The sequence below is a fragment of the Alexandromys fortis genome, unplaced genomic scaffold (assembly GCF_014885135.2).
Source record: "Alexandromys fortis isolate MF-2015 unplaced genomic scaffold, M_Fortis_MF-2015_v1.1 scaffold_1, whole genome shotgun sequence".
In the NCBI taxonomy this organism is placed as follows: domain Eukaryota; kingdom Metazoa; phylum Chordata; class Mammalia; order Rodentia; family Cricetidae; genus Alexandromys; species Alexandromys fortis.
Window position 1 is genome coordinate 13,331,222 of NW_026067927.1, and position 22,888 is coordinate 13,354,109.

General features: G+C 47.5%; 1 protein-coding gene across 2 annotated transcripts in view; it reads left to right on the forward strand.

Moving 5' to 3' along the window:
* Ranbp10 (RAN binding protein 10) overlaps positions 1 to 22,888 on the forward strand; it is a 60,309-nt gene that overhangs the window by 31,925 nt on the left and 5,496 nt on the right. For both annotated transcript variants that reach the window (XM_050143408.1, XM_050143410.1), the window contains 7 exons: positions 9,519 to 9,686; positions 15,041 to 15,063; positions 16,865 to 17,049; positions 20,967 to 21,079; positions 22,008 to 22,116; positions 22,215 to 22,363; positions 22,534 to 22,738. In XM_050143408.1, the coding sequence (XP_049999365.1) occupies positions 9,519 to 9,686; positions 15,041 to 15,063; positions 16,865 to 17,049; positions 20,967 to 21,079; positions 22,008 to 22,116; positions 22,215 to 22,363; positions 22,534 to 22,738 (952 nt within the window). The remainder of the gene's footprint in view (positions 1 to 9,518; positions 9,687 to 15,040; positions 15,064 to 16,864; positions 17,050 to 20,966; positions 21,080 to 22,007; positions 22,117 to 22,214; positions 22,364 to 22,533; positions 22,739 to 22,888) is intronic.

Genomic DNA, 22,888 nt, shown 5'->3' on the forward strand with positions numbered 1-22,888 from the left:
TCATGTAGGAAAGCAGGTCTTACATTAATAATTGATTGTGTGTGTTCGTTTGTGTTATGTGAAGGCACAAATGTGTGGTGCATGTTGGCCATAGGACAACTTGCAGTGGCCAGTTCTCTTCTACCCTTCGAGTCTTGAGGATTGAACTCAACTTACCAGGTTTACAGCAGACATCTTGTCAGCCTGGAAAATCTTGAGGGCTGTATGGTTGACTTGTGAAACTGTATGGCCCAGTGACTTAAGGCCATCGGCTGGGAAGCCACATTGTCTGCTTTTGCATTCTTGCAGCTTTGTTACCTAGAATGATTGCTTAATTGCTTGGTTTGTTAGTTTCTCCATTTGTAAAATGGAAGGGATATATTAGCTTATAAATATCTAGGGTGGTGGTTATAAGGATTAAAGATTAATTCTTTTGTAGGGAGGGTCCTAGATAGGAATCTCAAAATATCTCTCAAAAAGGAGTAGAAGTATATCTTTTGTTGGAAAAGGTAAATTTTCTCTACATGAAAAAAAAGGAGCAACTGTACATTTAAACTTCTGTGTTTGCATATAGGTTGGAGTTAGCTTTCAAGGAAACTATTTTCTGAAGCAGGGCAGAGTGGCCCATGCATTTAATCCCAGCATTTGGGAGACAGAGGCAGGTGGATCTCTGTGAGCTCAAGGCACCCTGATCTACATAGTGAGTTCCAGGACAGCCAGGACTACATAACAGAGAGACCCTGTCTCAGGGGGAAGGGGAGGAATCTGTACTTCCCCTCGAGTGCTTGTTTTCTGTACTTGAGTGTAGACTGTCCTAGCAGGAGCAGTAGTGGGAACCACTGAGACCATGGTCAGGATGTTGATGCTTCTAGTGTGTTTTTGTAGGTTACTGGCTCAGTGGAGCATCTTTGCCTTCCAGGCTGTGTGGGCAGAGAGATGGCACTGTGGGACTCACTGATGAGCAGGAACACCTCCCTCCCTCACGAGGCTCTGCTGCTCAGTGTCTTGAGAGCACTGGGAGTGTCTTGGTTTGCACTGTCAGAAGTTTCTGTTGGAAGTTTTGTTATCTCTCACAAGGTGTTCTTTAGTTTCCTTACCTGTGAAACCAGGGAATAGGTGTGGCTCCAAAATAAGAATGTCGGAACCCTGGGCGAAATGACTCAGAGGCAAGGCTGAATGTCTACTGACAGGTGAGTGTAGCTGCCTGCTGCCCCACCCGTGCTCTAGAGAACTAGCAGGAAAGGGCAGGGATCCCTAGACTGAGGAAGCTGGACGAAGAAAGCAGGATTGTGTGGATGGAGAGCAGGGGTTTGGGCCTCGTCTATGTATGGGTGCTTTGAGAGTTGTGGGACAGACAGATGTTGCTTCTATGCCCCGTGCCTCAGATGGAGGCAGGGAAACTCATGCTGTGTTGAAAGGAGGTCCATCTGCAAAGAGCTGGGTTTCTGGCATTGTCTGACTTGCCTCTTCTGTAGTAGGATGGTTGTTCTAATGGTGCTGCATACATTACTTTGATTGTTACAACCCCACAGAGGAGAATTCAGACCCACTGAGACCCGTTTTCCTTAATTGTTGGAGAGGAATATCTGGAAGGATGATGGTTAGGGATTGGGACTGAGATGGGGGAGGGCACAGGCTGGAGCAGTCGGCTTTGTCTGTGGATGGTGGAAAGTACCTGAGCACCTTTCCAAGCCTGCCATCAGCAGGATATCCCTTTAGGAGAGCTGCCTCGTCTCTGGGCCACATTCTGCAAATAGCTCATCTGTCACATCTGCACACGCTTAAGGAGGGTCTGTGCCAGGCTCACGTGAGAGGGAGAATACATAACAGGATGTTCAATATCCTTCCTCTCTGCCTTCCTAAGTAAGAGTGCAGCTCAAGCAGTGGAAAGTATCTGAAGTAAATACTAGAGCGGGTGGTGGGACACAGCTGATGTTCCAGGTATTGCTGCCATGTGGGTGGGTTTCTACTAGCCTGGAAATGCTGCTTGTCTGTTCCTGCAAACAAATTATTCTTTCCTACTTTGTGTAAGCTGGGACCCTTGCTGCTCATTAGTTGACCAGCACCCACCAGGTCTTTTGTTCAGCCATTGTCTCTCTGGAACATCTTTCCTCTCAGGAGCTAGTGCTTCATAAGGGTTTGCCATGTGGTACTCAAGCCCCCTGGGAGGGAAACTGTGCTTCTCTCCAGCTAGATGAGTTGAACATCAGGGCCTCACTAAGATTTTGCGTATCCTTCCTCCTCACTGTAGCAGACTCCCTGGGCACAGAAACTGGGAGCCATACTTTCCGTTAGTATTGCAGTCCTGTCCATGCCTCCCAAGCCAGTGCCTAGCTGAGCCTGCTGGAGAAGAAGCTAATGGGTTGTTACCCTGTAAAAGGGATCAGTTAGGAAATTCTCAGAACCACTGAGCAGCTGCCCAGGACCAGCGCTATAAGAAAAGAGGTTGGGGCTTAAAAGCCTGGTACTGCCTGACCCATTGTTGCGTTTTTTTGTTTCTCCTCTCTCTGAGATGTCCTTGGAAAGTGTCCTGAATGGATGATGTAGATGCCCAGAAGCCTTGGAGCTTGGCAAAAGGGTTACAGAACAGTGCAGAATACAGGTGTTTTGGCAGAGGTGGGGAACTGGTCAGAAATCCTGATGGTCCATGTGGTGGTGGATGGTCCCCAAGGGAGGAGCATGGCTCAGGTGAGAGCCTCCGTTTCTCATTTCCCTGTGGTTATGCTCAAGTCTAGCAGTGCCTTTGGCCCCATGACCTGGGTGAACTCCTTTTCCAAGGGCTACTGCCATCACCCACAGGACCTGTGTGTTTGGCAGCCTTTTGAAGGCTGCTCCGTTAGACCTGGAAATTCTTATTACCAGGCACTGGGGCTCATTGTAGCATTCATTCTGTAAACATGCTAGACTTAGACTGGTTTCAGTGTGCTGGTTCATGCCTGTAAAAAGCACTTGGGAAGCCAAAGCAGGAGGATCACTTTGAGTTCTAGACTTGTGCTACAGAGTGAGAAACTGTCTAAGCAACAAGTGTATTTTTCAAGCTGAGCACAGATTAGACTGTAGTTCCAGCTACTTAAGAGGCCAAGGCAGGAGGATCACTTGAGGCCAGGAGTTCAAGATCAGCCTAAACAACAAAGCAAGATTCCATCTCAAAAAAAAAAAAAGGATACTGTATTTTTTTCAGGGCAAGTTTGACCTTTGAGATAAGGGATCTTATTGACAGCTCTAAAATTTGAGTTTGTTAGCATTTGAAAGCAGAGATTCTTGGGTGTGCTCTGATGAGACTGGGGCCACATCAGGCTAGAGCAGAGTAGGGACCAGTTGCTGCTCCAACCCTTACAACTGGCACTCTGTATAGAGATCTGGATCAAAAGATAGTGGTGTCTGGGCCACCTTTGAGGAACTCGCCTGCACCTCTTAGGGTTTGGGGGTGTGTGCGCAAGGTCAGGCTTCACCCATCCATTAGCTTTCCCCAGAGATTTGAAAGAAGCCCTTTGGGAAATGAGCAGAAGCCAGATTCAACCCTAGAGAGACATTAGTCCTGGGAGTTGAGCCCACACCTCCATTGTGCGGAACAGTGCCATCCCTTTTCTTTAACATGGTCCGGGGTCCCTTTCCCTAGGGACTCTGGGTGTAGAAAAATAACTCACCCAGGTGAGACAGATGCCACCATTTAAGCCTAGAGCTAGCCAGACCCTCTTGGACATTTCTAGGTCTTTCCTGAATACCAGGATGATGACACAAACAAGATGTATTTCTTCCTTTTCTTTTTTTTAAGATATTTGTTTATATGTGTATGGGCGTTTTGCCTGCATGAATGAATGTCTGTGCACTGTGTGTATGCAGTGTCTGTGGAGGCCCGAAGAATGTATCAGAACTGTGTATCAGAATGTACAGATGGTTGTGAGCTGCCACGTGGGTGCTGGGAATTGAGCTGGGTCCTCTGTAAGAGCAGCCAGTGCTCTTACCTGCTGAGCCATCTCTCCAGTCCTAAAAGCCCCCTTTTATGCAGATGCTGGCTGTATCTTCCCTTTCCTTCCCATGGCTTCAAATTAACCCCCAGACCCTTTTCAGTGAAGGGTCCAGGAGCTTGTGGGAAGGCTTACCTTACCCAGGTTCATTAGCTACTTGCAGAGATTTTGTTTTGTTTTGTGTTTCCTTTCCCTCTTTAACACGGTTTCCATGCAGGGCCACCGTGAAGATTCTGCCCTTGGGTTACTGTTTCCTTTTCTGCCCGAAGCTGTCAGAGCCTTTAGAGTTCCATGGCCAAGATTCCCAAAGCTCATATTAATGGCCACGGGGGTGGTGTGACTGTAGAATGCTGTCTGTGATGGACTTGTTCTGTTACCTCAGCATCTACTGCATGGAAACAAGACCCTCCTGCTTTCCCATTAGCCATTTCCCATCTGTTGCACACTGGTTCCGTCGGGGATTTTAGGATAGTTGGGGGTATAGAGAAAGCATGTCTGCCAGACTTCTGGATGGAATGTCTCAGCACTGCTGGCTACTCTCGTGGGACAGCCCAGCTACTGGTGCTTGGCTGTCTTAGTAGCCTCAGGCTTGGGAAACCCCCTGGCCAGCCAGTCCAGCACATTCCTTCCCACAACAGGTCTGAGAGCGCGATTTTGAGAGCCATTGGGCATGGCTCTTGAATGCTGCATATTCTATAAGGGCTGTGGACAACGAAGAACAGAATGGACCTGGGTCTTCTGCTAGTGGACCCTTCACAGGAGGGAACTAGAAATGCAGAACACCCAGGTGTGATTGCTAAGCTGATGTTCAAGGTCGCAGTGAGAGGAAAGAACCTTACTAGAAATACTTCCTGTGACTTGTACCTCATGCTCAGTCTCACTGAATCATGTTATACCTGAAAGATATGCAGCCGAGTGAACTCAGGAGCTGAGTGCAAGAGTTGGGATTCTGACTGAAATACTGAGTCAGTAAGATATTTGAACCTGTGAGTTTGGGCAACATAGTGAGACCCCAACTGAAATAAAATCAAGTCCTCTCACCCCAAACTCCACTGTTGAGTGGGATGTGGGAAAATAACTGGTTTGAAGGCATAGGCTCAGGCTAGCTTTGTGGGTAAGCCATGGGCTGGCCTCTTTATGGACAACATTGGGCTGGGCCCTAGTGGGCAGCCCCAGCCTAGGCCACCTTCCAGAGTTTTGACCTAATGCACTGATGATGTGGTTTGGCAGTAGTGTTCCCCTCCCTGATACTTTGAGACTGAAGCTCTTGATGTGTCCTGGTGGATGGGAGTGGCAGGGGTGGGCTCCCAGAACAGTCATGCTGGAGTCCTGACACTCCCATGGAGAGTCACTCACCTCTGGGATGTCCCATGCATGGTGTCTGGGGATGCCAAAACAATGAACCACTTCCTCAGCCACCCTGTATTTACGTGTTAGGTCTTCCCAGTTTGATGATGAGTCAGGGGAAGTGGGTGGTACTGGGGTTCCTAAACTGTACACATGGAGCCTTCTGGACTGAATATAGCTTGCCCTCCCTTTGTGTTATTGGCCTCTGGTAAGTATCTGATGTGTGGCAGGGCACCCTGACATTGACTTTCCTGTTTGGGTGCCCGTGAAATCAGTTCCCTTGAGAGTAGCAATACCTAATTTCCTTGGAGAAGGAGGGAGTTGGGTGGCGTTCTGTTAGAGTGTTGTCTCCATTTACACAACCCCAGCCCATCTTTCTGAATCCAAGCTAACTGGATGTGATTCCCTGCAGAGCCTGAACTCTTACGACCTTTGTGTCCTGTGTCCTTTGAAACAGCTGTCTTTAGTCCTTGTTTTGTGTTGCTGAACATCAAACCCAGAAGGGTTTTAAGCATGCTAGGCAAGCAGTTTATCACTGACCTTCATGTCTGTGGTCTTATAGTGGCAAATCTCATTACTAGACACATACCCAACTTTATACCAGGCTCATTTAGAGAAGGACGAGTGTGCATGCTGTTGGCTTTAGGCACGAGTGGGAAAGAGTGTAGTAGTTTTCAGGAGTGGGCGCTGGGTAGGAGGGGGCTTACTTAGGCATGACTACTAGTCCCCTAAGTAGGAAGGGGACTTAGCACCATAGATGACTCTCAAGCTTCTAGGGATATTGCATCCTCTGCCTTGTTTCATAGACGAATGGAGAGCCAGAGGAATGAAGCTGTTTGTTGGGGCAGAGTCACGTCTGCCACCTGGCTGTAGGTCTCTTTCTAAGAAAAAGTGCAAAAACCTTCACTGTTAGTCTTTATATGTGGCGCCTTTCGTGTGCTAGACAGACTGACTCTACCACTAAGCTCCTACATGAACCAGATGTTAGGTTCTGTGGACAAAGGATGCTTAAATAGGGCTGCTGTTGTCAGAGAACTTAACTGCATTAAGGAAGAGAACCTATCTCTGACTAGCTTGGCTCACTGACCCCTGGCGGGGCAAACAGGTGCCCAGTCTCAGGTACCCAGATGTTCCACGGGGCTCTTTGTATCTTTTGTCTCTATTCCCTGCTTTAGGCTCCTAAACTGACTTTCTCATGAGGTTAGAACAGTGGCTGCAAGGGATTTTGAGAGCTGCTATCTTCCTAACTACCTGTGGAGATTTGTTTCACTCAGATTCCCTTCACCCAGTATGTCTTTCCTTCTGGTCTTCTTGGCAAGTAGAACTCTGCTCAATGTGTGTGAGTGTTTGCAGGAATATATGGTGTCTATGCATGCAGTGCCAGGAGAAGGACTTTGGATCTCCTGGAACTGGAGCTAGAGATGATTGTCAGCTGCCATATGGGTGCTGAAATTGAACCCAGGTCCTCTGGAAAAGTAGCCAGTGCTCTTAAGTCACTGGGCCATTTCTCTAGTCGCTACCAGGTATTTCTTGTTTGTTTACTTACATGTTATCTGTCTTCTCTGCTCCTTCCTTCCACATTCCCTCGCCCTTTGCAAACTTCCAGGAGTGGCTTTTGTTAATTATTCAGTGGCGGAGGGGAGGAGGGGAAAGGTGCGGGCTCTCTGAACCACCCTGCCACCCTACCATTGTAGCTGCTGTTCCTGAGGAAATACACCATTCTGGGGTTTAAAAATACCTTATTTATAGCCAGGCGCATGCTTTTAATCCCAGCATCCTGGGAGGCAGAAGCAGGTGAATCTCTGTGAGCCAGCCTGCTTTACAGAGTGAGTTCCAGGACAGCCAGAGATACACAGAAAACAAAAACCAAACAAAACTTAATTATTTTCAGTTTTATACACATGAGTGTTTTCCAACATGTGTATGTGTATCGTGTGTATACAGTACCAGAAGAGAGAATCAGATTCCCTGAGCTGCTTTTTGGGTGCTGGGTCCTCTGCAAGAGCAGCAAGTTCTCTTAGCCACTGAGCCATCTCTCCAGCCCCCTAATTTTTATTGTAATTTGAGATGGTGTTTCACTCTGTAGCCAGCCCTGGAACTCTTTTTTTTTTTTTAATTAATTTATTATGCATACAGTGTGCTGCCTGCGTGTATATGCCTGTATGCCAGAAGAGGGCACCAGATCTCATTACAGATGGTTGTGAGCCACCATGTGGTTGCTGGGAATTGAACTCAGGACCTTTGGAAGAGCAGCTTAAGATGTCTCTTAAGCTCTGAGACATCTCTCCAGTCCCTGGCCTACAGCTCTTTAGAATAGATCAGGCACAGACCCAGAATTCAGAGATCCACCTGCCTTTCTGCCTCTGAAGTACTGGGATTAAAGGCATGCACTATTACACTTGGCTACAGTCTGCTGTCTTGGTGGTAACACAATACATTTGTTAAAGCTAATTTGAATTGTACTGCTAAAATGGAAGAGGAGCCAGTAGTATAGTCAGTATTATAGTATGCTTAGCACAGGTGAGGAGCCAGTAGTATAGTCACTATTATAGTATGCTTAGCACAGGTGAGGAGCCAGTAGTATAGTCACTATTATAGTATGCTTAGCACAGGTGAGGCCTTGGATTTAATCTCCCTTACTCAAACAGAAGGATTTGGTCAGGTGAGGTTGAAACAGTGGAATCTTAAACTTAAGGCCAACATAGGCAATTTAGACCGTGTCTTAAAATGTAAGTTAACTGGGTGGTGGATGGATGCACATGCCTTTAATCCCAGCAGCACTCAGGGAGGCAGAGGTAGGTGGATCTCTATGAGTTTGAGGCCAGCTTGGTCTACAGTGAGTTCCAGAACAGCCAGAGATATACAGAGAAACCCTGTCTTGAAGAAATATAAACAAACAAAAATAAAATGTAAATTAAACAGCACTCTGGAGGCGGAGACAGGTGGCTCTCCATGAATTTGAAACCAACAGCCTGGGCTACACAGAGAAACCCTGTCACACACACAAAAAAAGGCTAAATAAATACATAAAAATAAAATGTAAAGGGGGCTGGAGAGATGGCTCAGTGGTTAAGAGCATTGCCTGCTCTTCCAAAGGTCCTGAGTTCGATTCCCAGCAACCACATGGTGGCTCACAACCATCTGTAATGAGGTCTGGTGCCCTCTTCTGGCCTGCAGGGATACACACAGATAGAATATTGTATACATAATAAATAAATAAATATTTTAAAAAAATAAATAAAATGTAAAAAAAGAATTAGTAGAGCCCAATGTTGAAGTGCCTGCCTAGCATTCCCAAGATTCTTAGTTCAATTCCCAAATCCCTAGTACCACCAAAAAGAAAAGATTAAATTACTCCCCAGTTAAAACACACATACCTTTTTGTTTGTTTGTTTTTTGTTTTTTAAGGCAGGGTTTCTCCAGTAGCTTTGGAACCTGTCCTGGGAACTCACTCTGTAGACCAGGCTGGCCTTGAACTCACAGAGATTTGCTTGTCTTCTCTGCCTCCCAAATGCTGGGATTAAAGGTGTGCACCACCACCACCGCTCCATCAAAACACACATATTTTTAACAGCTGGGCAAGCTGCTACTCTCCTGGAATCCTAGCACTTGGGACATGGAGGTAGGAGGATCAGAAGTTCAAGACTAGCTTCAGCTACGTAGTGAGTCTGAGACAATTGTGGACTTGATGAGATCCTGCCTGAAAAACAAAACAACCCACCAGTATAGACTTCCTAAATTCTAGCCTGTTCCTTCATGAGACTAAGACTTTCCCCACCCCCTTTGTTTTCTTTTTGTTGTTGTTGTTTTTGTTGTTGTTTGTTTTGTTTTTGAGACAGGGTTTCTCTATAGCTTTGGAGCCTGTCCTGGAACTTGCTCATGTAGACTAGGTTGGTCTCAAACTCACACAGATCCGCCTGCCTCTGCCTCCCAAGTTCTAGGATTAAAGGCGTGCGCCACTACTGCTCGGTGAGGCTCTTCGTTTTGTGTTTGTCTTCTGGTGAGGCCCTTCCAGCTCTTGCCTCAGCTCCTCAGAGGTAATGATCTGGTGGATTCTCAGAATATGTGTGCAGTTCAGCAAGACCATGTCCATAGGGAGCTCTGTGAAAGACCATACCCCTGAGTGCTGGCTAAGATGGACAAGGGGCCTGGCAATATAATTGAGACCTTCAGGGCTTTCTATCAAGTACAGATTTTAAGCTATTGCTGCTCTCTTCCCCACAGGTTGGGACAAACATTCCTATGGTTACCATGGTGATGATGGACATTCCTTCTGCTCCTCGGGGACAGGCCAGCCCTATGGTCCCACATTCACCACAGGGGATGTGATCGGCTGTTGTGTCAACCTCATCAACGGCACCTGCTTCTACACCAAGAATGGCCACAGCCTTGGTAGGTGCATAGGAGACCTTGGAGGGTCTGGCCTAAAAGTAGTATCATGGAGCCTCTGCGCAGCTCTGGGGGACTGCAGTCACTTCCAGCCATTGGAGCCCTTTCAGGTGAATGGAAGGCAACAGGCATGCCCGTTGTTAACCTGTCCCTTCAGCAGCATTTACTGGATGAGCCCAGGATGGTTGCTGAGAGCAGCACATTCTAGTCATGATCCTGGCCTGTCTTGTCGGTTGTACTTGATGGAGAAAAAGTTTGAGGACCCTAAGTGTAGTTATCAGTGGTTGTGGTTTGGATTAGGGTTTGCATGCCTATAACCTGGCCAGCTCTTCTGATAGTGGAGTACTGAAAGTAACAGTGAGGGCTGTCAGACAGAAGGTAAATGGGAAGGAGTCAAGTAGGGACAGAACTCTGGCAGTGTTGACAGAGTTACAAATAAAAATCCAGAGAGAAATGGAGGGATGGACTGGAAAAGGTGGCCAGGAGCAAAGGCAAGCACCTGGAGATTAATGCTAGAGATGGGGTGGAGGTCCAGCAGGACATTGGGTGGTGGTGCACTTGGAGAAGAGGAAGGTGCCAGACTAGGCAGGTGGAGTGAATGAATTTAGTGGTAGGAAATTGTAGGTCTGATGGGTTCCTGGAAAGGAGCTGTTCTGTTTATAGAAACTTAATGTTAGAACTTGAGCTGTTCATGGTGCTGAATGTCTGTAATTCCAGCACTAGAGGGAGGGAACAGAAGTTCAAGGCCATCCTCAGCTATATAAAGGGTTTGAGGCCAGGTTAGACTTAAGAGCACCAAACAAACAAAATGGATTTGGGGGAGGAAAGAAAGAACATGCTAGATGTGGCATCCACCTGAAATCCCAGCACTCAGGAGCCGAGGCAAGATGGTTTCTGAGTTAAAGGCCAGCCTGGACTATGTAACTACCCAAGGTTGACCTATGACTTCCATACATGTGCTGTGGCATATGTGTGCCCATATTCACATAAATATATACATAAACAAGAAAAAGTGAATTAAAGTTTAAAATAAGTGAAAAAATTCAGAGAAAGGGACTTGGACTATACTGACTAGTAAATGGTTCCTAACCGCCAGACTTGCCTGCCTTGCAAGGGTCTCTGCTCTGACCATACCCTGCTTCTCCCAAGAAGAGAACCAGCAGCACCTTACTAACCAGGCCACCAGGCTTTTTAGGATTGGAAACTGGGGTTCTGCTTTTGCTGACTTTTGGGGCAGTAAATATCTTGCTGTTGCTCCTACAACCTGGATGTGTATGTGGGGTTTTCTTGTGCCAGCAGCTGCTCTCGAATAACCATTCAGAGTCCTAATCATAAATGCTTGGCCAATAGCTTAGGCTTATTACTGAACTCTTACATTTAAAATTAACCCATATTTCTTATCTATGCTTTGCCACGTGGCTTGGTACCTTTTCTCAGTATGGTATGCCCATCTTGCTTCTCTCTGTGTCTGCTCATTACTTCTCTGACTCTGCCCTTCTTCTTCCCAGCATTCTCAGTTTGGTTCTTGTACCTAACTTTGTCCTGTTTAGCTATTGGCCAGTTGGCTTCTTTATTAAATCAATCATAGTGACATATATTTACACAGTGTCAAGGAATATTGCACATGTATGGTTTTTCTAGGAGATAAGCCAGTCAGAATCAAGAGCCCTAAGGGAATTAGGTTTGCTATTGACTGTGGATGAGCAACTAAGAGCCAACATTCTTCAGCCATTCTTTGCACACCGTAGCCTAGAGCACGCAGGAAAGGACAGGAAGATGGGTGATTGAGAACATATCTCAGAGGTAGAGCTTCACCCGGTTCACATCTGGAGAAACTCTCCTGAGACTGACCGTCACCTAGCTGCAGTCTGGTGTCCCACTGGCAAGATCTCGAGAAGGTTCTTTGCTCCTTACTCTGCTTTCTGACTCCAGCTATTTTGTCTCTTTGGGTTCATCTGCAGCCAGAATCCCAAGGGCTCTTAGATGCCCTCATTGCATATCCTTTCACCTGCCTGTCTGCAGCCAGGCTGAGTCCTCCCCCTTCAGGTATTTGCCTTTCACATCTCTCTAGCTTGTCCACATCTTGCTTAAAGCATGGTGTCTCTCTCTCTCTCTCTCTTTCTTTTTTTTTTTTTCTTTAATATGGTGTCTCTTGTGGAAAATAAGATTTGGAGAATACAGTGCTGTACCTACAGTAACTCTGTGTTTAGTGCCTCCTTTGGGCACTATAGATGTGTGTTAGGACTTTGCGAGCCAGGTCACCTTAGGCCATTGTTTATCTGTCTAGTGAATGCTTTTTTTGGACCCTGTGCAAATACCTATTTATTACACATGTTTAATTAAACTTGATATGGTAGTACATTGTCTAATTTTTTTATCCTTTAAAAAAATGTCCTGTGCGCCAGGCGGTGGTGGCGCACGCCTTTAATCCCAGCACTTGGGAGACAGAGGCAGGCGGATCTCTGTGAGTTCGAGACCAGCCTGGTCTACAAGAGCTAGTTCCAGGACAGGCTCCAAAACCACAGAGAAACCCTGTCTCGAAAAACCAAAAAAAAAAAAAAAAAAAACAAAAAACAAAAAAAAACTCCTGTGCTCTTGTTTATTTCTTAATATTTGGTGTTAATTTCAAACTTCTGTTAACCTAAAGTATGATAAATAAGTATCATTTAATAAAGATACTCATTAACATACTAGAAGAGGAAAAGGCCAAGATTTGAGTTCCTTTGTAATTAAGCTTCCCACGTAGACAGCAATCATTAAAAACCAGTTGTGTGGTTTGGAGATCTAGGCTGGTGGTAGAGCACTTGCCTAGCTTCTTAAGATCTTAAGTTCAATCCTTAGTACCACAAAGTGAGGCAAAACAAATACAGAAAAGCCAAAGAATCAGTTAAGCTCCGTCTAGTGGCACAGGCTGTAATCCCAGCTTCTTGAGGCAGGGACTTTGAAAGCTCAGGGCCAGCAGGGCATCTTAACAAGAATCTGTTTCAAAGTTAAAAACTGAAAAGAGAGCTGAAAATGAAAATTAGAGGTCTGTGGTAGAACACTTGCTTGGCCTAGTCAAGGCCCTGACTTCCGTCCCTAATACTGGGGGGTGGGGGGGATGGGGATCAGGGATGTTAGCTTGAAGCTCACATTTCACCACGTGGTCCATGAGTATATTTTGGAGACCTAATTGAAAATGAACTTTCAGGCTGGAGAGGTGGCTCAGAGGTTAAGAGCACTGACTATTCTTCCAGAGGTCCTGAGTTCAATTCCCAGCAACCACATGATGGCTCATAGCTATCTATAATGAGATCTGGTGCCCTCCTCTGGCATGTAAACATACATGGAAGGAATGTTGTATATATAATAAATAAATAAATCTTTAAAAAAAAGAAAAAGAAAATGAACTTTCATGAGGTTTGAGGGATAGATGCTTGGGGAATCTTCCCATGTCCTGTGCCGTCTTGTTATTACTAACATGCTTCAGGCTGTACTCCCTCCACTTTAGGGGTTAGAATTACATATCCTACCTCTGGCCTCCCTGCCTCTCCTCTTTGTCATAGCACTCAAGCCTCCTGTTCAGTGTCTCTGGGATTATTCATCAAACACCATCTTTCTTGCTGAATTTAGGGTCACTTTGAGGCCTGTTACTGGGCCTGGCTCCTCAGCAGATAAATGGAGATGGAGGCCTGATATCTGGTCCATAAATGGTCTGTGTGCTTGTAGATTCTTCTTCATGTGCTTCTGTACTATCTCACGTGGTCTTTTGTTCTCAGCTTCCGGGTCCTCAGAACCGAACCTGTTTACCCAGGGCTCTTCTCATCAGCAAGTCTGGCTATCCTGTTTGCCCGACCTTTGGGTCTACAAATCTTACTATCACAGTAGCCTTGGTGAGGCTCACAGGGCCTCATCAGGGAGCAGTCTTGCCTTCCACGGTGCAGTACAGAGTAGTTTTTTCCTTGTTGTCCTGACAGCCTTCAAGGACTTGTCTTTCCTGGTGCCATTGTGAGGCAGAGTTGGGCAGGTCTGAGTGTGCTAGCCTCTGTCCAGACTGTGGCAGTTTTCTTACTGTGTAGCCAACTTGGACCTAGACCTCGTGGTGAATGAAGCAACTTTCATAGTCTGTCTCACTCCCCCCCCCACACACACACTTTGGGTAATTTGCCAAAGGTCACATGGCAGTAAAACTGATGAAGCTGGAGTCCCCTTCTTTGAAGGTCCTATGAGCATCTTCCCAAGCCTGGGAGTGAGTGGCATCTTGGATACTTCAAGATCAACAAAGGCACCTTAATGAGGGGCTTCTGGTGCTGTGACTCTGACCCCGTATGTGAGGCTCACACATGACCTCAGGCCAGTGGAGCAAAAATAAGGATTTTGACTTTCACTCATGGAAGAGCAAAGTAGCTGTGCAAAGAATGTGTCATCTCTCTTTACCCTGTGTTTTAGTCTGTGTACTAGTGTGAGAAATATTGCACACTTCCTGAGGCTTTTGTCAGACTTAACTGTGCTGTTTGCCAAGTTTCTGTTCCTTCTGGATTAGAGTTCAGAGTCCTTTGGGACCTTCAGAGAGTCAGTGACTTAAAAACCCTAATGCCAAAAGTGGAGCAGTTCCCAGATGACAAAAGACTTTACCTAAGAGGTCTGTGAGGCCTTGGAAGAGGCTTGCTTGGCTCTTCACATTCTGATGCTCCACTCTGAGGTTACTGCTCAGGTCTCCTCATGTGTTTGTGGTTGCATGACCTCCACTCTTACTGCAGCTCAAATCTGAAGTCTCTAGAGATGCATTTCCCACTCCTGACAGGAGGGTCCGGATGCACAGGCCATTGTCGGCCAGTGCTGGATAACAAGGAACTTCTGAGGACTTGGAACAAGTACGGTCTAAAGATGAGCAGCGCTACCCTTCCTGCCTGCACTTCTCTATCTCTTGGACTGTTAGATCCACCACTGTCAACACCTCTAACCTCTGCCTCTGAGTCTGCTTTTCCTTGTCTGTAAATGGGAGAATGAGCAGAATGCCTGCTCCAAGGGATTGGCATGAGGAGTGGATCAGGTAGTAGATGATAATGGGTGGAGCACACAGTAAGTTTCTGTGAAGACATTTAGATCAGGAGGCTTGAAAAGTCTTAGGTGATAGATCACTTGGGTTTAGTTTTTCTAGCAGACGTTCTTGCAAAAGTGGAAAAACTATAGGCAATTAATTACCTGAGGTTCTGGTTTCCCTTCTGGTTAGATTATCCAGCAAGAGGAAGGCCCAGGCCTAAAACTACCAGGCCCTAGTATATGCTTGGCCACCATCTGCACCTTGAGTCCACAGGGTGCAGACCAAGGGGCCATCCCTGTCTAATGACCTGATCACTGTCCTTTCCTTCCCGCAGGTATAGCCTTCACAGATCTCCCGGTAAGTACTGCTGATGGGTTTTCCTTCTCCTGGACTTGTGAGGGCTGCCCGGAATGGGTGGGGATACCTGCAAGTGCAGGGTGTGGAGTCTGGCCCTTTCCCCAAGCAGGGATGTGTGATGTGCTGCCAGCTTGAGGGTGCCAGTGGGGGTTACCTGCTGGCTGTCCTCTCTCTTCAGCAAGGCCTGGTGTTCCTCCACGTCTCTTAGCAGGTGACAGAAATTTGTGGCATTCTCTAAGGCAGTTGTTGTGGGTGGGGGTAATGGAATGGTGGTGGAATCAGGGTAACTCCATGGCACAGGCTGGCCTGTGACTTCAGCCACAGGGCTGGGAGTGGCATATAGGGATTGCTCCTGAGCTTCTAGGAATCAGGTCCTTACAAAGGCCATCAGAGATCCCTGAGGAAAGTCAGCACCCCTGGAAACCTAGCATGCTACCATTTGGGGTTCCCCTAAGCCTGGAAAGAATGTTTTCTGTCAGCTTGGTCCTTCCCCTCCTTCTCTACCCTATTACTTGACTGAATTGTACTGTCACCGTCACATGCAACCTTTACCCTGAATGTTGGGAGCCTGCATGGGTCTCTGTGACTTTATTATCCTGGGTGTCCCACTTTGCCCCAGGAAGTGCATTTGTAATATAAGGGACCTCGGAATCTTAACTGCAGTACCATAGTCATGTTTAACTTCCTGTTATGTATCAGAATCCTTCCTTCCTACCTAGAAACCCCAAAAAGGGGCTGTTGTCCTAGGCAAGGGGGGCAGACTCAGAAGAATTCTGACTCTGACTGCCGAAGCTTCTAGGTGTGGAGACATGACATGACATGAACAGCCGTGCGTGTGGACGGTGTGCTGCCACATGCTGGGAAGGCTGGGAAGTGTCCCTGTGGGCTCGGCCTGTGCTGTGGAAGATGGGAGGAAAAGAAAGGAAGCAGAAAGTCTGTAGGTTTAGACCTCGTGGTGGGCTGAACCCTATGTGCCTGGAAAAAACATATGAGGTACTTGTGAAGGACCCATCACCTGAGCACGAAAGGTGAAGCGGGCTCAGGGGAGCCGGAGGTGGTGGTGCACACCTGTAATCCTAGCATTTAGGAGGTGAAGGCAGCTGGGTCAGTCAAAGTCATCAACTGCATAGTGAGTTTGAGGCCAAATGGGCTGGATGAGACCCCTTCTTTAAAAACAGAGTGGGTAGGGCTCCTGGGAAAATGGTGTCTAGTGGCATGGGGAGGAGGGGCAAAGCTTTGGATATGGGCAGTAGGAGCCCAAGAGGCATTGAGTGAGGCTGTGAGCTGACTACAGCTGGTCGTGGTAAGCGGGTAGTAAACGCAGAGCTCCATACATCACTGGCCAGAAGGCCTCTGCCGAGTAAGCCTCTGACCGGAAGAGGGGCAGCCTCTGTCTCCATTACCAGCTCTAGAAGCAACTCACCAAATCATTCTCCTGCTCTCTTCTCTGCTTGTTTCCTCCGTCATCCCTCCCCTCATGTACCTCTTTTTGGTGACCAGGGACATCCTTGACCCTGCATCTCTTTCCAGGGAAGCCACAGGCCACCCATAGCACATTTTTATTTGTATGTGTGTAGTGGTCTGCAGTCCTGTCTGATACTGTGTGTCTTGGCCAAAGGCCTGGGGGACATAGTGACCTTTGATGCAAAAACAGGAAACTTTTCCTTATTGAACCTTGCTTGCTTTTCTTTTTCTTCTCCCTTCAAGCTTTTGGGGATAGCTTTTCTGCTAGGGAGGTAGGTAGAATGTGATTGATCCCTGCTGCCCTAAGGGCCTGACTGACATCCATTCTCCTCCTCAGGCCAACCTCTACCCCACCGTAGGCCTGCAGACACCTGGGGAGATTGTGGACGCCAACTTTGGGCAGCAGCCATTCCTGTTCGACATTGAGGACTATATGCGGGAGTGGCGTGCCAAAGTCCAGGGCACTGTCCACGGCTTTCCCATCAGTGCCCGGCTTGGCGAGTGGCAGGCGGTGCTGCAGAAGTGAGTGCTATTCCCCCTCCCCTAGGCCTTATGGTCCTAGAGATCTATGCAGTATTACTGCAAATGCTGCTAACAGTTCCATCTGCAGGGCGTGTTTCTGGGGACACTGGCGGATGACTCAGCTGCTGCTGCTCCCCTCTTGTCAGTGGACCCCCTCTTTGTGCTGTGGAACTGCTCCTAGTTAACCCTTGCCTGGGCTGGAGAGTGACTCAATGGTTAGGAGCACACAGGACTCTTGTAGAAGACCTGAGTTCAGTTCCCAGCACCCGTGTCAGGTGGCTCACAGCCACTTGTAACTCCAGCTCTGGGGGATCTGACATCTTCAGCTTTTTTCAGTTTGCACAAACCCACACATGCACTGCACACACATATATTCAAATTATATATATAATTAAAAATAATAACAATTCAAAAAAAAAGCCTTCCTCTCAGACAATTTACAAGACTCCTGTGTGTAAGATCACCAGCCCAATGTAGGTATGTTGGCGCACGCCTTTAGTCCCAACACTCGGGAGGCAGAGGTAGGCATATCTGTGAGTTTGAGGCTAGCCTGGTCTATAGAGCAAGTCCCAGCGTAACCAGGATTACATAGAAAAACCTTGTCTTGAAAAACCATTAAAAAAAATTCATATTGCCATACTTTGGTTGAGATGACTTCACAGGGTCAATATCCACCTCAGTATCCCTGTGTCCATGGCAGAGTGGTATCAGGAAGTCTTCCTTAGGATCAGCCTAGCTGGCTCCATGGCTAATTAGTGTCTAAATTGTCTTGGAGGCTAGTGTTGCTGAGATCCAACAGGGGCCCAAGTTTGGGTCTTTATTTCACTAGCCAGCTGCATGCCTGGGAGAAGCAATGGCCGTTAATCATCCACCTGTTAGGAGGAGGTGGCTGTGAGCTCGGTTCTCAAGAGTGGGCAAGGACTTGGCTTCTGCTAACCCTGATTATTATTCTGCAAAGGCACCAGGGGACCAGGGGTAGGATTTCTCATGCAGTCTCAAGTGGTCCCCAGCACCACCCTGCCCCACCCTGTCTCCTTGGTTCACTTTCTCTCGTGGTCCAGAGCTTTCTATATGCTAGGAAAGCACTGTCACTGAGCCACATCCCCAGTACTCAGCTTTCTTTTCTTGAGGGATTGATGCTAAGGTAGCCTTAAGGAAGGGCTGAGGTACAGGCAGCCAGACCTGGAAGGAATAGCATTAACCACCTCTGGTTCCCAGCCTAGCAGGTGAGAAGTGCTTCCTTGCAGGCCAGAGCAACGCCATCCCCCACAATATACTTGCTGGTTGGGCAGGAGAAGAAGTGGAGTTACTTTCAGGGTTGGGCTCAGCACATGGATTTTTATATGCATATATCCATGGTGCCAGTATATGTCCTATGCAGCATTTGCCAAGACCTGGATATAATTTGTGTTCTGTTATTCTTTATTCTGTTAAAACTTAATTTTTTAAATATTGAAAGCGACTAGGTTATCTTGGAGATAGATTTGTCACAGCTTCATGTCTGACTGGCTTCCCCTGGTGAGACTCAAGTATTACCATCCTCCCATCCTCTCCCCCTCCCTGCCTTTGCGCCCCTTCCTCTCTCTTGACAGCAGTAGAACCCAGGTCCTCATACATGCTAGGCCACAGTACTGCGGACCAGAATCCCCAGCCCGTTTCTTTTGCTGGTATAGGTAACCCTTTCATAATAAAGAAATTCACGGGCTGGAGAGATGGCTCAGAGGTTAAGAACACTGACTGTTCTTCCAGAGGTCCTGAGTTCAATTCCCAGCAACCACATGGTGGTTCATAACCATCTGTAATGATATCTGGTGCCCTCTTCTGGCCTACAGGTATATATGGAGGCCAAATGTTGTGTACATACTAAATAAATCTTTAAAAAAAAAAGAAATTCACATTATATAAAGTTTCTTTCTGGGGCTCAGAGAGTACTTGCCGCTCTTGTAGAGGACCGTGTTTGGTTCCCAGAATCCACATGACAGCTTACAATCATTTGTAACCCCAGTTCCACAGGACTTGATGCTCTTTTGTATTGTGCAGGCACCAGGCATTCGCATAGTACATATACATGCATACATGAAGGGAAACACTCAAATACATTAAAATAATAAATAAACAAATGCTTAAAATTGTGTTTGCATTGTCCTCTAAAGCAGTATTCTTTTGTTTGCCAAGACAGGGTTTCTCTGTGTAGCCCTGGCTGTCCTAGAACTCACTCTGTAGACCAGGCTGTCCTCAAACTCAAGAGACCCACCTGGCTCTGCCTTCCAAGTCCTGGGATTAAAAGCATGTGCCACCACTGACTGGCTAAGCAGTATTCTTTTTTTTTTTTTTTTTTAATTTATTACATTTGGTTTTGTGAGACAAGGTTTCTCTTTGTAACAGCCCTGGCTGTCCTAGAACTCTCGTTGTAGACCAGGCTGGCCTTGAACTTACTGCCTGCCTCTGCCTCCCCAGTGCTGGGATTAAAGGTGTGCACCACCACCACCTGGCTTAAGCAGTATTCTTAAGTCAAGCTTTATTTTATTTTTATTTTTATTTTAGAGATTTATTTTTATTTTCTATGAATTAGTGCTTTGCCTGCAGGTATATTATGTGCACTCGGTGTGTGCCTGGTACTTGTGGAGAACAGAAGAGGACATCAGATCCTCGACCTGGAGTTGCAAATGGTTATGAGTCACTCTGTGAGTGCAAGAGCAGCAGGTGTTCTTAAACTACTGAGCCATCTCTCTGGCCCCAAGAATATACATTTTAGAGACATCTGATATTCATATGAGATCATCTGAACCATGTTTTTTTGTTTTTTGGGTTTTTTTTCCAAAATACATTGCTCTTCTGTTTATGTTAAAATGCCAAGCATTTTGATTGTTTATTTCATTTACCCCTTAAAACATAAGAAGACAAACAACTAAAGTTGCACAGACTTAAAGCATTTCCCATACATCTCCTATCCACACAGGTCATGAGAGCTCATCTTTGTACACATGCATGTACATGTACACATATGTGTACATCAGGCACTGCTCACCCAGCTTGAGATGGGGTTGACTTTTTGTACATTATGCTCTTCCACAAAGATTGTGCTCCTGTTGGCCGTGCTGTGCCTGTCTCTTCCCAGCAAAATCAGCCTGATACTGAGTTCTTGGGCCCTGATCCATGGTATATCATGGAATTAATTTGATCTATGGATTAAGCTCCCATTTCTCTAGAGCAGAGGCTCTCAACCTACCTAATACTGTGATCTTTTAAACAGTTCCTCATGTCTTAGTGACTGACCCCCAATCATAAAATTATTTTGTTGCTACTTCATAACTTTAAATCTGCTACAGTTATGAATCGTAATGTAAATATCTGCTGTGCAGGGTATCTGATAGGTGCTCCCACAGCGGTCCTGACACTGCTCTATAGCCAGTGCCCCCACATGGCAGGCTCCCTGGGGACAAAGGTGCTTCCACCAGTGCAGGCAACCCCAGGGTTCCCCTGTGTTCCTCACCATTTGCTAAAGTTTGGTAGTTAGTTCTGTCAAATACGGGTGTGCAGGCCTCCTCTGTGTCCTGGCCACTGCCACACTGCCTGGCTAGTTGCCATTTTAGGCAGCCCTGGGGTAAACTTACCAGATCTGGACTTGCTGCAGTTTCTCAGAAGCCAGCCGTTTCTGTGAGGCAGAGGGCAGCATGTCTCAGAGAACTGAAGCCACTCCTCTGACCTCTAGGCACAGATGTGACTGGTCCCTCTCCTGTCGACAGTGTGAGCACTTGAGGGCAGGTTTCATTTTCTTTACCCACTCTGGGTCATACCTCCAAGATCTATTTAGGGGAGACCATAGGGATGCATGTGGCCTGTCCCCCTTCAGTGGTCTATGAGAAATGTGGTTCTTGGGTGTTACCTTAAGCTCTTTTTATTTTTATTTTTTTTAGCATGGTCTCATCTTATCTGGTGCATCATGGGTATTGTGCCACAGCCACAGCTTTTGCCCGAATGACTGAAACCACAATTCAGGAAGAACAGGCATCCATAAAGAACAGACAAAGTAAGGTTAATTTTTTTTCTCCCCTTGCCTCCTTACCTGCCCCTGAATCTGTAGCTCATTCCTTCTCAGGCTGTCAAGAGTCTAGTCTAACCTTGTCCTTGCTGTCCTGGAGACCAGCTTGCTGGCTCCAGTCCCTGCTCCCACCCTTCATTCGCTGGTCCACAGGTAGCCAGCGGCCCCAGCCGTCTCGGAGCAGCCTCCCTAACATAACACATTATGAAAGTCAGGCGTAGACCCGATCCTTCCTGGCATGGCAGAACCCTGTTCCTCCATGCTTGTTTCCCCTCCCTGCCTCTCTGAGCACATCATTTCTGGGTCTGGGTCTGGGTCTCTCGAGAAGCTGTGCTCAACCAGGTGGATGGACAGGTATCCTATCCTAGACTTGGAGTCAACAAATGAGAGCTTCAGACCCAGATTCACAGCAAGCTGCTCAGGTCCTAGGGCAAGAGTGAGAAGGGAGTAGCAGGACGCTGATGGTCAGAGAAATACCATCCTCAGAGAGGCCAGTGTGAAGTAGACTACCTCTTATCCCAGTACGGAGCATGCTGCAGCATCTGCACATTGTCAGGAAGTGGACCTTAGCTCAAGCCAGCACATACCCCTGAAGAGAGCGCAGTCTGTCTAAAGAGGCATCCACAGGCCAACCCAAGATCATGGTCTCACAGCCAGGGCTCCCCTCACTAGCTACCTCCCTGGCTTCCTGTGCCCTGCAGGAGTGGACCTCCAGACTCAACCTCCTACCTCTAGGCTATGAATTCTCCTTGTTCTCTCCTCATATTCTTGAGAACTCCATGACAGCTGTCCAAAACCAGACTTTGCTGTCGTCCCTGGCAGCCAGGTTCTCTCAGCGTGCCAGGAGCCAGTCCACCTGACTTCTGGCCGGAGGATGCAGGGGTCTAGCCCTTACTCACAACCATGTTCTCTACAGAAATCCAGAAGCTGGTGCTGGAAGGCCGGGTGGGCGAAGCCATTGAAACAACCCAGCGCTTCTACCCTGGGCTACTGGAGCACAACCCCAACCTGCTCTTCATGCTCAAGTAAGTCAGCTTTACAGTTCCAGAGCCCGGCCCTCCGTCGGCAGCAGGAACCCCAGCCTGCGCCAGCCCAGAACGCCAACGCTGCGCTCCCTTTGCAGGTGTCGACAGTTTGTGGAGATGGTGAATGGCACCGACAGTGAGGTCCGCAGCCTGAGCTCGCGAAGCCCCAAGTCCCAGGACAGCTACCCTGGCTCCCCCAGCCTCAGCCCCCGACACGGCCCTAGTAGTTCCCACATGCACAGCACAGGTCAGCATCCTCCAGAGTTCTCTGGGAAGAGCTGGTGTGGGGAAGAATGGCCGCCCCCACCTTTCCTGTGTGGACTGAGGACTGGCTGCTGGATTGGGTGGAAGGGAAAGGACCACTGTGGTGATCCCTGGGGCCCCACTTCTTACTCCTTCTCTGACCCTGGCTTCCAGGAGCAGACAGTCCCAGCTGCAGCAATGGCGTTGCATCCACCAAGAACAAACAGAACCACAGTAAATACCCCGCACCCAGCTCCTCTTCCTCATCCTCGTCCTCCTCGTCCTCCTCTTCCCCGTCCTCCATCAATTACTCCGAGTCCAACTCAACAGACTCCACCAAGTCCCAGCCCCACAGCAGTACCAGTAACCAGGAGACCAGGTGCCTGTCTTGCTCCTCTCTCTCCACTCTGCTTCCGTTCTGTGCCCACTGAGCCTACCACTGGGTAGTCTCTTCTTTGAAATGCTGCCTTCTGCCCTTACCCTCACCTGTGTTGTAGGTCTTGCCTGGATTGCAACCTGTTGACCGATC